Source organism: Eucalyptus grandis, chromosome 6 (assembly GCF_016545825.1).
Source record: "Eucalyptus grandis isolate ANBG69807.140 chromosome 6, ASM1654582v1, whole genome shotgun sequence".
NCBI lineage: Eukaryota > Viridiplantae > Streptophyta > Magnoliopsida > Myrtales > Myrtaceae > Eucalyptus > Eucalyptus grandis.
This window is the reverse complement of record NC_052617.1, coordinates 35,418,240-35,433,179: the sequence shown is the minus strand read 5'-3', so window position 1 is coordinate 35,433,179 and position 14,940 is coordinate 35,418,240. Positions and strand designations below refer to the sequence as shown.

At 36.7% G+C, this 14,940-nt stretch overlaps 1 protein-coding gene across 1 annotated transcript; it reads left to right on the top strand.

The window, feature by feature from the left end:
* The first annotated feature begins 5,518 nt into the window (after window positions 1-5,518).
* LOC104449404 (lectin) lies at window positions 5,519-8,366 on the top strand. The gene is made up of 3 exons (XM_010063548.3): window positions 5,519-5,959; window positions 6,054-6,172; window positions 7,825-8,366. Exons 1-3 carry the CDS (start codon window positions 5,753-5,755, stop codon window positions 8,186-8,188), a joined length of 690 nt encoding a protein of 229 aa, XP_010061850.2. The 5' UTR covers window positions 5,519-5,752; the 3' UTR covers window positions 8,189-8,366.
* The last annotated feature ends 6,574 nt before the right edge of the window (window positions 8,367-14,940 follow it).

The window sequence follows — 14,940 nt, the reverse complement described above, 5'->3', positions numbered from 1 at the left end:
CGAGAAGGCGATAAATTTAGTACATTGACCCACCTCTTCTCTCCGTCTCTCATTCATCTTCTCTTTCCATCTCTTTAACCCACATCGGAACAACTAAATAAGTTAATTGTCTTCATTGTGGTAAATTCACCAACTAATAAAAAAGTTCAAAATATAATGAATGTATCCTCAATATATTATAATGGACCCTTTTCTGTTATTGACATTATATTCATCTAGATTAACATAGATAGATGAGTAACCAAATGACTAGATGCTTAAATGGCCCTGATTTTAATCGAGTATAATCCATTCAATTTTGATAAATGCAAACCTTATATCCCAAGAGAACGACAATCCGATAATTATTTTGCTAGGCAATCACTAATCCGGCTACCTAATTCTTCGTTTACTTCCAACAAATTTGATCTCCTTTTCGACAAACTCTGTGTAAAACTGTGTTTTTGCGTGCTTGCCGATGGAGCAATATTAGAATGAGAGTCTCGGACTAAGAGACAGCGATGTCGTAAAACTTTTTTACACAACATCCTGCCATGAAATTGCTCCTCTTGTAGATGATTCAAGTCAACAAACGTCTTGCTCCATTCAAGTCAACGGCATCTATGACTTCAATTGAATTGAATTTATCTATTGCTGAGTCGTTCCCGATCATGGAACAGCTGCTAAGTCGTCACTGCTTCACTTGACTAATCTATGTTCGTCTGTACACAACCCGTGCAAAACATGAAGTATACAAATAAGGATGTTACAGTTTTGGTAATTGGTCAATGCACTTGTAAAAGAAAATTCATTGGCATGCGAAGTTAACTATTTGTGAAGATTGCTCATCATATATAAACTATTATCACTTTCACCTTTAGCTGGTAATGGAGTGTTTTGAGAGGAAAAGCAATCTGCTATCTTTTTAGTGAGCACTAATCCACATTGTATATAGGATCTTGACACGTTTCCTTGATGCTTAATTGTTAAAGATGACATTCTAAGCATGACAGATTGAGGTTCCCTCAAGAATAGATCTCTCCACCATTCCGAGATGATGAAGGAGCCAAGATACTTTAGTTTAAAGTAATAAAGCAACTCTACACAACTTTGAAAAGTAAAATGCGAAGTTGAGATGGGTGATTGAGATGCAAATCATATGTATAATTTCAACTGTCAAGTACCTTTTCACAAGGTCTCTTGCTCTTGTTCACTTTCAACTAGCCTTTCGAGCATGTGATTGTTTCTAATATATTCTCCATATTGTTGAATGATAAGGAGATCGGTTGATAAACGTGAAGTCCCCCATGTTCTGCAGTGATTAGTATTTTAGTTTGTCATTTTGGTGTTCATTGTAAAAATGAGTTTTGTACTATGTTGGGTGCGAGGAGAGAACCCTTTTAGTCTTACAGGTTGTTAGGAAGCCTTTGGAATTACCGACATTTGAAATTAGCAAACTCAATTTGGTGCATGTATTTACATTCATCACATTGAGATGCGACTAATTTTGGTCATTTAACAACTTTTTATCATGCCCAGCTAATGCTGAGACCTTTGAGTTTTTTATGACCATTTTGATGAGATTTGAAGACTAAAAGGCAGTCCTATTTTGGGATGGCACAGGGAAGGACCCCTGTATTGGGATAACATATCTGTCTTGAATCTTCTTCTTCTTAGTCACTTTTGCCACCCTTAACCCTAGTTGTTATCATGCTATTTCTTGCTGTACTCAAATTCATTTTTATAAGTCATTTGGAGAAATGGTACATAGCAGTTAGCATGAAACCTCAACGAAATTTCGTTTAATCATTTTATCGTATAGGCATGCGCTATATGGATGTCAGGTGATTATAGAACAGAAAAGACCCAAAAAGAAATAAAAAAAGAGAATAATGGCGGGCAGCCTTTCATTGGACGCGATCGCTAGTAATCAGTAATCCCCGACAGTAAGCCACGCATACGACTTATCGTCTTTTGTAGCTTTCATTATCATTCCTTTGAAGTGAGTTCAGTCTACTCTACTACCTCGCATGGCTCGTCACTGTCCTACATCGTTTCGTCCTTCGACCAGAGGTTTAGGTCCGATCGTGTGAAAACCCAAGGTTCCATTTTGCTTATCCTGCGAAACATCGTACCATTTGGGTCGTCTCTGTTCTTTGATTCGAGTGCACAGAGCAACTCCCCTGCTCTGCACTTTCCTTTTGTATCCGCATGGCTGAGCGTCTGCGATGCAGAAAGATCGCATTCTTCTCTTTTGTCCTTATGCAGTCGTGACTAGCGGAAAGATTATGTACCGTCATGTAGGAGTTTGTGACGAAGGTCAATGTGAGTGGTTGGGCTAGCTGTAAAAAGATTCTGATGGTAGGGCTAAACTTGTTTTGGACATCGAACTGGTAGGTTCAGGTTCAGCTATGTGTGATTTTATGAGTCATATGTGCTTCAGAGGAAAGGCAAGGGAGTGGATTATGGTACAATGTGCAAAATGAGTTGAGTCTGCCTTTCGGACAATTGTTCGGCGGAATATGACAAACAATCGATTCTGTTCTTAATTTTATGAGCTGCGTTTGGCTTCGACGTTGCTCCGTTTCGATGTGTTCGTGTTCTGTAATTATAGCTATAAATACGTTGAGGGATGTGGTGCATTACGATCGCTGTTCCATACTTTTCACTTTCCTGTTTAGATTCCGTGTGAATTCGCGTGGGTGCATTTAACTTGCAATTATGCCGTCATTTGTGTGATGTGTTATTGTGCATTGTTCTTAGTAATGGTTGGCAATGGACTAGTGACATACTCTGAAGTAGGATGATAATTTTACTACTTACGTCCATCTTTGTTTATCAGAGCGTCTTGATTCCAGGACCATATATGAAGGGAAGAGTATTTCTAGGGCTATTGTTGTGGTCACCTTTTTGTTGACAATTGAAATTCATGGAGTCTCATATAGAAGAAATTGTTAAGCTGTTGAGTTGATATAGCTTAAATTTTTATTCAGGAAACAAGGTCGAGGATCCTGTCAACGCAAATGAGTATCAAGAATTGGCTAGGCAAGCCCTTCAAAAAATGTACTATGCTTTTTATGCAGGGGCAAAGGAAGACCGGCATGCACTTAAAGAAAACGTGGAAGCCTTTGGTAGAATAGCGTAATGCCTAATGAATGCTGGTCAGATTAAAATCTGCAGCAACCATATCATGTTGTTCGTTAATTATCAACACATGTATTTCTGGCAGGTTTAGGCCGAGAATCCTCATTAATGTGAGCAAAATTAGTTTGTCGACTATTATATTGGGCTATAACGTTTCTGCCACCATTATGATCGCTCCAATTGCTAGACATAAGTTAGCACATCCTGAAGGTGTGAACCCTGAATTTTCTTAAGAGTTACTCTTTCACACGTTTGCTTGTTTTGATTCTAGCGGTGCAATTGTTCCATCTTCCATTTAATTTTAGCGTTTTATTCAAACACAGGGTTCAAGAACATTGACATACCAAATAGATTGTCCGCAGAATCTGGTAAGAAATTCCCAAGTCATGTACATTTCCCCAGAACTAAGCTTGGAACACAGTAGAAGAAAATGAAATGAGTGAAGCTCACCTCCCCACGGTCACTTGGCCAATGGTTGTGCATCGGTCTGCTTCTGCTCTTGTTTGCGGAATGGATCCTACAGATGCAGAAAGATAACAGTGTAGTTTAGACCATAAAGAATCTAGAAAAATGTGGGGATGTTAATGTTATGTTACTGCATGTCAAGTCAGAGAGAAATTTTTATCAAAGACGACACCTGTAACTGGAAAGAAAATGCAAAGCGTGCAATATCGTTTCAGGAGCTCAGACTAGTCTAGCTTTAAACAAACAAGATAGCACATGTATGGTTTCAGTTTTCATGATGAAATGGACTTACTACCTCTGGGCAGTTAGATGAACCTTAATCAGATATGTGGCTCAGGCAGCACTGATTTACGACATGTCAAGTTTCCATCATCCAGTTTCTGTATGTCGTACAATAGATGCTGTGGTTAGAAAGTTCTGATGGAACATCCCTCAAGACTCGGGAGAAAAACTCAGTTCCTAGCCCTAAAACCACGGCCGTGTTTGCTGCATAAACTCAGTTGGAGGATGTTGGTTGATGAAAACAATGTCAGGGGTTAAGGTTTTGACAGCCAGGTACTGGCAACAGAGTAACCTTATGGGAGGTGGCAAGAAAGAAAACTAATTCGATGGTATGGAAAACTTATTCAAGCGGGAGCTGAGAATGACCCCAATGATCAACCTCCTTACCCTCGAGTCTTAAAGGTAAATTCAAAACATCCCAGGCCTCAAAGATCTATTTTGAACACCCCTGAATCTCTCACAAACAGATGATCCCACCAATCCACACTTTACTTGGAGAAGGATTCTGGACGATAGAAGCATTTGGGCTCCGTATGGCCCAGTGGATTCATCTTATGCTAGGATAAACATTTGAAAAGTTGGTTATCTGACTCGACCTCATATTTATTATACCATTGGCGATGAAAATATATTAGACTATGGCATAATGAAAAGGACCGTTTCGGTGCTCTAGCTTGTAAAAGGCAGCTCTAAATCTTAATCAGGGTTCACAGTGGTGAGTACATAGTTATTGCCAGCAGCTAGAAGTGAGGAAATTGGTGAAGATCCAGACCGAATAACAGCCGATGACGGACCTGTTGCAGAATCAGTGCTGCTACTTGGCCCGGAGCTAAAGCTAAACCAGTCCTTAATGAAATCGAGCTCCATTTCACTGTCCACGAATCACTACATTCAACACAGCAAACCCCACCATGGAAAAGAGGGCATGCGCTCGAGTCTCAACCAATGCAACTTTGCTGTTGTGATCCCAATCCGATGGACCATTGGGCCGCTCTAAAAAGGCCAGATTTCTAACACACCCGAATTAGATGCAACCAACACATGCAATCCGCAGAAAATCTATCAAGTAGGTGGAAAAACCGGGAATTTGTAACGAGGGCAAGTCGAAAGCAAAAGGCAAGCTAGCGAAACAGGCAGAAACCGATAAGAAATGAAACACAAGAGAGAGAGAGAGAGAGAGAGAGAGATTTGGATTTAAGTGTTCGACGAAGATGTAATTGGAGACGACCACAGTGGACACGATGCCGCCGAGGATGGCGGCGGGACCAGTGAGCAGACTCCACTTGCGGTATATCATCTTCCTCCCCTTCTCCTTCTCCCTCCCTCCCTGCCTCCCTCTGCGATCAATCTCTCTACAAAGCTTGTATTTTCCAGGAAAAGGACCGGAAAAGGAAAAGTTGAAAAAGAAAAGAAAATTGGAGAGGCATGGAACATGGGCCGCATGGACCCACATTGGGCTCCCATAAGGCCCTTTTCACCATCAACATTTATTGTTTTCTTTTGAAAATTGAAAGAAATGGGTTATATACATAATTGGATGAAGTTTCTTTATTCCCAAAAAAGAAATTTGTGAACTTATATATTAACCTTGTGGAAATGAAGGCAAACATTATGGCTTCTCTTCAATGGGCATAAGTACAGATCATTATGTGAAATTAGTTAATGAATATTTCAAGTTTTGATGAAGAGGGGTACCCAAAGAAAATTTTCTATTTAAAAACATAGAGAATTGGCCTCACTTTTGAATTATTACTTTTACAACTATTAATAGTGGTTCGATCAATATAATTTGAGATAAAGAAAACTGGGTAGCTCCTCTCTCTCTCTCTCTCTCTCTCTCTCTCTCCACCCTTAACAGGAGCAACATTGGCCACCTCCTGACATGGAAGCTGAAGCTGAGATCCAGGAAGAAGCCAAAGAGATGGGCTCACAGAAGAAGCATAAGCAAACAGTGGAGGCAAGAGTAAGAAGACCTCCGCACAATTACGTGGCCATCGTGAAAGATTCTGTCGTGCGCATTGAAACTTCCTCTCTCGACAAGCTCTGCGATCAGCTCTACAACGGAGTGGTTCTGAAAGAGAGGAAGAGAGTGAGCCTCTCTCTCTCTCTCTCTGTCACGATTTTATATGGACTTTGATATATGCTGGAAATGTAGAAATGAATACGAAATTTCATCCTTGCAGAAGTACTGGGTCGATAGGGATCTGAACAAGAATTGCTTCATGGTGTTTGCGAGGGAGCTTGCAATAACATGGGGCCACGAGCCCCAGTACTGGGAATGGAAGACCGTCCAAGAGTCCGGGTAAGAGTGAATATTTATTAAAAAAAATAAAAAAAGAACAAAGAAAATGAGATCATCATTACTTATGGAAAAAATCTGCTGAAGAAGGAAAAAAAATGATTTCCTTGCTGTTATCGACTTTTATTTATCCTGGACAAAATGAAGCGAGTTCACCTCTTGTGCGCATTCAGGCCATCGGCTGCAATGACTAGTAGTTCGTTTTTAGCTCCTCCCTGCGTCATTTGAATAACTAATGCTCATCTGTACACAACCTGTGCAAAATAAGAAGTACATAGACTCTAATTGAAAAGTATGGATGTTTCAGTTCGGGTAATTGGTCAATGCACTTGTAGAAGAAAATTCAGAGGAACATCAAGTTAACTACTCGTGGCAGTATCATATACAAGCTATTATCATTTTCGCCTTTTAACCAGTGATGGAGTGTCAAGAGGGACCCTGATATTCTAACCTTTTAGTGAGCACCAATCCACACCCTCAATAGAATCTCAACACATATTCCTTTAATGCTTAATTGTTAGAGATGCCATTCTAAGCATGACGGATCAAGGTACCCTTTTAGAATCTATCCACCATTTTGAGATGATCAAGGAACCAAGATTTTAATTCTTCCAGTCTAGAGTAATAGAGTGACGCTACACCTCGTTAAAAATGCCAAGTCGAGATGACTGAGATGCAAATTATACGAACAATTTCAACTGTCAAGTACCTTTTCATGATGTCTCTTGCTCTTATTCCCTTCCAACTAGCCTTTTAAGCATGTAAGCGTTACTAATACATTCTCCATATTTTGTTTAATGATAAGGAGATCAGTTGATAAACGCACAGTCCCTCCCGTTGTGCAATTAGTAATTAGTGTTTTAGTTTGTCTATTTGGTGTTCATTCTAAAGATTAGCTTGGTACTGCACTGGATGTAGGGAGACAACCCTATAAGTTATGAAGATCGTTAGGAAGCGTCCTAAGACCAATATATCTCATTCTAGAGAAAATAGGGTCAAGGAGTTCCAATTCTAGACTTATCAACATTCCTAGTTAAACTCACTAAGTTTGAAAGTTCAAACAATCGAATCAATGAACCGAGTAGATATAATGATTATTCCTCCTAAGACATCAATAATGCCATTAGAGATTCTATATTGCTAACATCTTATTACGTGCATCTTGACAAAGGTGACTTCAATGGGAATGATGACCAACTAAGTGTCAAACCCAAAACTTATTTCACTAAGGTGAAAATGACTATAGCAAAACCAAATAAATTGTTAAGGTAAATTTCTTGAATCGCTTTATTTTAGGTTATGATGAATTTTACATACACAGTCTCCTTCTACCCATTGGTTCAAGTTTCTGGCTTGAACATGCTAATGTAGTATTAAAGCCCCATTATGTGTTCTTCAGATCCCATTTAATATTTCGTTTCGTGCGTGGATCTCATTCCTTACTATTTTATTCTACTTGCAACACAATTGTCGCTTCGATCCGGCGTGCACTTCATATGCAAATATGATCAGCACTACGATCTATTGAAGCAACTCACATGTATCTATTTGTCTTTTCTTTCATTTCATCGTCTAATTTGATAGCGGAATGCACACATTAGCGAATTTTCTTCTGCAAAAGTCCAACCCCAAACATTGAACTTCAATTTTCACAGTGTGGATGTTGAGGAAGCTGAACTGAGAAGTGTTTGCTCACTGGAAATCAGTGGGAAGTTCCGAACGATCGTGCTCTCTCTGAAGACTGAGTATAAAGTCTCGTTGGTGGCATCAATGACTGAGTCAAGTCAGGGTTGGGGCGTTCCTGTGAACATCAACATTACTTTACCGGATAAGTCGAGTCTGGGCCGCATGGAGAGTTTGCAGCATATGCCCCAAGGAAAGTGGACAAACATTTTGATGGGTGAATTCAAGACGTCGTCCGAAAATATTGGAGAAATCACATTTCATATATCCGAGTGCAGCAATAATTGGAAACAGGGGCTAGTCGTCAAAGGTGTTGCTTTTCAACCCAAAAACTGAAGTTGGAAGGTGTGGTGGCTTCGGCTGTTCGTTTCTTATGTTCAAAAGGAAAAAACAGCCACGCGATTCGCGTATGTTTGTGGGTACCAATAAATATGTGTACATTCTTGTCAATTGCTCACGCTGTAACTTGTGAGGCATGTTATTTCTTGTTTTTCTTGAGTTTATGGGGCTTTTTTTTTTTTTAAACAAAAGATAGCTTGAAACTTTTGGTTTGTTCAACCCTAAAGTGGATGGTTAAGTAGCACAAGTATCAACACATGACACACGATACGATACGACACGACACGACACGGTGATATATCGTTTCTCAAAAAATAAAGAATTCTGACACGTTGGGATATGTTGTATATTAAATGTGTATTATTATATATACATGATAAGTTATTTTTATAAAATCAAATTAATTTGATTCAAATTCATAAATAAATAAATAATAAAAAATAGCCTAGAATGAATTTACATTAAAAATATTAATCCACAATTTGTCAATACCATTCATTGTTTTAATTTAACAAATTCAACTCCACTTCAATAATAAGAGAAAAAAACAAGCAATCCACATTTTCAACTCGTGTGTCAAAGAGTGTCGAAAGAGAAGAGAAAAATAAACTTGGGGGTGAACAGAAGGTTAGATTTTTCTTCTTTTCCAATTATTTATTTATTTATTTACATATTTACATTTTGAACTTCCATTTATTGAAATTTTTTAAAATTGATCTTGTATATATCAGAATCACGTGTTAGAAATTCAGAACTCACATGTCGGAATTCTGACTCACGTGTTGGAGAGTGTTGAAAAAATTGACTAGGTGTTGTGTTAACCGAATATCGGACATGCATCGAAGTGTCGACACGACATGAAAAGATGCTTCTTAGATGGACTTGATTTGGATTAAATAGATTGTTGTAATTCATTCATATTAACCTTGGAAGCTATGCTTAGCTTTTTATGGGTGAAGTTTTACTTGATATATGTGAATGGACGATTATGTGAGAAGATGAATTCACTCCCTACCAAACTCGTTTCCCGAGTTTCTAGTGGAAGCTCTCAGCGCCACAAGAATGAAAGGAAAGTTGGTTCAAAAGGATGTTGATTCTACCTTAGGCTTAATATTCTTATCTACACGCCCCATTTTAAAATAAGATTCGTGCAGTCATCTTGTTGAGACTATATATTATATATACCGTATTTCTTGTCTTTCAAGTTTACTTAATCTAAAAAAATGACCCGCACCTTCCAAGTTTACTTAATATAAGATAAATTAACCTTAATTCCAACCCCCTCTTCAAAGAAAAATTTTGAGAGTTGAACTATAACAAGTATATTGAAAAACTGCCAGAATTTTAATATAAAGTATAAAAAAAAAAATCTCCTTGAGCTTGGAAAATGAAAGAAAGATCAAAGTAAAACCTCTAGGAGCAATGTACCTGATTTCCAACTTTTTTCCGCTCCCGAATAAAGCAACTTACTTTGTCTCAGGACCATAATTTCCTCGAGATGGGAACGAAGATTATTCAGTGCCATCATTGTCCAAGCAACCCAAAAGCAGCTTTTAATTTATTTATTTGTCGGTAGCTTTTAATTTCTAAGAAGTGGGCCTTATGACAGCAAATTCTCTCTTTCCCATTACTAAAGAAGCCTTGGCGCCATCCCTAAAAGCAAAGCAAGACTTGGATGGCCAAGTCATACGTACGTCCAATTTCAATGCCCTGAGTGCTTTAATGATTGGGTCCACTTGAATTTACAGGGTACGTTAACGTACCGTATTCTCAATTTATTGCAATTGTTTTAACACTCAATCACAACGATTATAATAAGGTTGTAAATCAATTTCCCGATGTGATACACCATTTTTGTAATTGATTGTGATGGCACGTCATAATATTATACAATGCATATGGGGTATCACAGAAGTGCTCGTGATTCACGTTATCATATTGCAATCTTGTTCATTTCTCTATAGTTCCCTATTTTCTTTATTTAAAAAATAAATAAAAACTTCAACATCATGTTAAGTCATTGAGACAATTATGACATTTCATGGAGTTCAAAAGTGATCTCGTTCCATGTATGTGTATCATTGATAGTGTTGGTAAATGTTAAATCCCATTGATAATAGATAAGTGACAAATAGCTTATTAAATCAGTCACACTTGAGTTACTTACTGACAAGTTTGGACAAATACTAACACATGTTCATACTCAAAAGATTACCTACTATTTTAATAATCTACCAACATTACTTTTTATGGCTTACCATCACCATGGAAGTTACTACCTTTTATTAGGACTTACCAACTTTAATTTGACTTATGTACCAACATTCATCATATTAAGATACCAATTAATTTTAATAATTTAGCAACATTTTATCTTGCTTGGTTTTGCAAACTATCAACATTTCTTTATACTTGCAAGATTACCAACTATTTAAATAATGTACGAGCATTTATTTTGAGAGTTCACCTATGCCTTTGAAGTTACTAACTTTTATTGAAATTACAAACCTTAATTTGACTAAAGAACCAACATTCGTCACTTTAAGATACCAATTAATTTTAGTCGATGAACAACTTTTATCTTGCTTGATTTAGAAAGTACCTAGATTTTTTATACTTTAAAGTTCACCGACTGCTTTATCGATTTACCAACATTTATTCTTGTGTTTTACTATTTCACTGAAAAAGCAAATAATCTTTTAATATTTGATATGGTGGATTGAATAATAAAAGTTGTGAAAGGAAAATTTGTTGATTTTGGACAAGGAAGGAAATTAAAGAATTTTAATGCGACTATTGGAAATTTAAAGTGTTGGAAAGATAATTTGCAAGAAAGAAAAGTATAAAGATAAATTTGCAAGAAAAGATAACAAATATTCCATGAATGATTAGGAGACTTTTAGAAAGATTACAATGTAGGTTTTTATGACCCACCAATAGCAATTACTTACGAGTTTGAACCTACAAATAGCTTCATAGACATGTCTTACAGTTAAGTAGTTACAAACATGATCTTCTGCACTCGTCTTGATCCATCTTTGTCTTCATGTTCCAACACCTAACAAAATCTATAATAGGTATTGTCTATTGGTATTTGTTTTATAAGTATATCATTGGAAACAATTTTCACTTAACCATTCTCTACCACATCCCCACTACTTTTCTAAATGAAGGATTCTAGAAATTATCACCTCGAGCACTTTTCCGGGTATTAAAGTGGTTTTATTCTTTATAGTACTGGCAATATGTGTTCTCCACATAGCCAAAATGCAGAGTTCGAGTCCTTAAGATCACACTACCATTTTCTTTCACAAAGATTGGAAATTATTCACTAGAGGACCGGCAAGTCAATAGGTTGTCCATGTCTTGTGGCAAATTTGTACTAGTCCTTTGGCGCAATTTTTGAGATATTAGTGGAGAACACAGAGAAGTCCAACACATCCTTTACAAAAGAAATCAAACTACTCCAAATTTCCTCTTCCTTGGTGCATATGAAAGAAGAAATGCCGTGGGATTATTTCAAAGCACATTAGGCCACCAAAGACTAATCTTCCAGTTTCTAGAAGAATACAAGCATAATCAACCATAAATAATTTATTTCTCTCAAGATCCTTGGGACTTTAGACAAAAATGTGAAGAAACTTGTAGCATAAACAGTGACTCAGACAAGGACTCTAATCAAATATGCACCCTAATATGAACATGTAGCATGAACCAGTCAAGAAGCAAAGGAATCTTACCAGATTGTCAATATACGTGCTTTATGATTTCCAATAATATGCATAAATCATCCCACCTTCTGTGCCACTGTCACTTTATAACTATCTAATTTATATAATGGAATCTATTCTTATGATGTCTTATTGAAAAAAGGTCTTAGTATTGGCCACTTAAGGTCTAATATAATTCCTATAATGCTCTTGCCTTCATTTATAAAAGGCGAGGAATTGTTTCAACCAAATCACAGTGAACTTCCCCTTAAAAATCTTCATATTCTCTGCCATCATGTTCTTGTAAACTTTTCTGTTCTCTAGGCCTAATGTCACTTAAAGGATAGGAATAAATCTTTGATAAGGTGATATGTTGCTTCTTAGTTTCTTAGTGAAAAAGTATACTCTCCACTTGCCACTCTAAATGGGTCATATGGATGAAAGAACTAAACTAATACCGAGACCTTTGAGTCTTTAATGCCCATTTTGATGAGGTTTGAAGACTAAAATGCAGTTCTATTATGATGGCTGAGGGAAGAGCCTATGCATTGGGATGACATATCTGTCTTGAATTTAATTCTGGTTGGTCATTGTAGCCACCATTAACTCCTGTTGTTATCCATGCTATTATTTGCTTTAATTGAATTCATTATTATATGTTATTTAGAGAAATGGTACATAGCATAGAGGATGGAACTTTGATGAAATTTCGTTTAATCATGTTATTGTATCTCGTCACTAGTATTGAAACATGTGCTATAATTATATGTGGTTATAGCTAAAGAGAAAAGAAATAACTAATCTAGGAGAACTTCAATGGTTACTTATGGATGTGGTTGGTAACCATAAGATATCCACTAGGTGGCCTGAGTTTTGAACTTTATTTTGAAAGGGTAATTATGAAATGTATAAGAAATGATACAAACCCCACATATCCAACTATAGTATCATAGCTTTTTTCTCACTATTCTTTGTATTAATCAGAAAAAAAAGTTATCCACTAATAGTAACAGTAATTATCAGCTCAATACTTAAATATATAGTTTATTAACCTAGACATACCATGCGGTAGTAGTTAAGAAAACTTAAAAAGATCCATTGATATATATTTTTGATTTTTTTTTTCCAGCCATACCTGATCTCAATCAAATAACATTAGAAAATTTAAAGTAGGATTTCAATCACTATTGCTCTTGATTTAAATTCTCTAAAGAAGAGCAACTTTCTTTGATCCTTTAGTTTGAGATAAAGATATATTCAGTGCCATTCCTTGTCTAACCATCAGATGCAATTGACAAAAGCAGCGTTTGGATTCCAAAATGTGGGCCTGAGACATTCATTATCTCCCTCTCTTTACTAAAGAATCCTCGACAAGACCATCTGTGCAAGCCTGGCATTGACCTTGACCTGAAAAGCAAAGCGACGACTCGCAGGGGCCAATTCACATGTGCGCCAGCTTTGATTGTTTGGTCGGTTTGATTTCCGAGGTTTGCTTTTATTAGAAACGTGATTCATACTTCAGGCTATTTGTCATTTTCCCTCTTACTAAAGCAGCTTTTCTGAAAATTCTACCATCGTGTCGACTGAGGTAACAAGATAAATTTTGCAAGCTGGACCCATTTTTTAAATTTATTCTATGATCTTATTTAGTAAATTCAAGCTTTCGATTCAATTCGATCTCTTGCAGATTTTTATGTTCAAGGTACGAGTCATGTGGACTGTGAAATTTAAACAAATACAATAAATTGATTCATAAGAAGTGGTCTACCTTAACCTATAGAATGATTTGTACAACTTGTTACTCCCTCTAGCTTTTTTTTTTTTTTTTTTTTTTTTTTTTTTTGTGGCTAAATTTTGATGTAAAATATGTTAATTTTGGTCATCATGACATGATACGTAACTCACCACTTGTTATTTCATCGACTATTAAGATATGTTGCGAGATTCATACATATCTATTTAACACTTAGTGTCCTTGATGAAGAGGACTTCTTCATCTAATAGGAGTAATGACCTGAATCAATTTGGCTGACGAAAAGGAAAAAATGAATTGATATGAAGTCACTATTTGGAATTAGCTCAATCAAACAGATATAATGGAAAATTCCTTTGCTTGGGTACAATTCTACTACAAAATTGGAAGAAAAGAGATAATAAGAGCTCAAATGGCTCGTCTATTTAATGATCCTTGCAACTGTCAAAGGAATCCCATTCCTGGAAACTCATCTTTTAGGAGGAAAAAAAAAATTAGTTCAGAGTTCAAATGCCACACTTATTACCATTTGTAGTTTTCTCGTCCTAATTGTAGTTATGTCTTTTGTTATCTATGAGATGTGGCACTATATGTTCTAGTATCCAAATATAAACTATTGGAATTTTTATTTAACAGCTTAAACTTAGAGAGTTTAGTTGGCACTAGTTCTATAAATATGATCCGGGCAGGGTGCTAAAGGGTCAGCCAGATACCTGTCCCACATCGCTTGGGAGAAGCCCGCTGGCCTGCTTTATATCCGTGAAGGTCCCCCTCACCTCTCAAGACGTCTTTTGAGGCTGAGATCCCGAATAAGCATGGGATTCCGAATTCAGATTTTTTTTACGTTCTTATTTACACGTTTTAATTTTAGGCCAAAATCTAGCCTATTTTCGTAAAGGAAGAGTGTTAAAGTTTTTAAATATTAAAACATGCCTTCATCTAACCGCTTAAATTTTTAAAATAGTTGACAAGAATTATACATGTCTATTTTGCATGTAATGTGCAACGTTTTTTTTTTTCCCGGTTGATAAAGCATTCTTTTCGTTATGAAGTAGGAAATGTAACGTGCCATTTATAAGCAAGAAGAGGATGTACATCGTGAGTTAAGGTTCTCTGAGCATTCAAGTTTTCGGGAGAGAATTATGAAGATTTGGGCACATTAAAACTTCTGCTTGGGGCAAAAGTTGGAAGCTTTTTGTTGCCTAAAAGACTTTTTTGAACAAATTACACGTAGGAAACTGACATTATTCGAGTAGCCCGCGTCAGATTCGAAACTGTTCCTAATG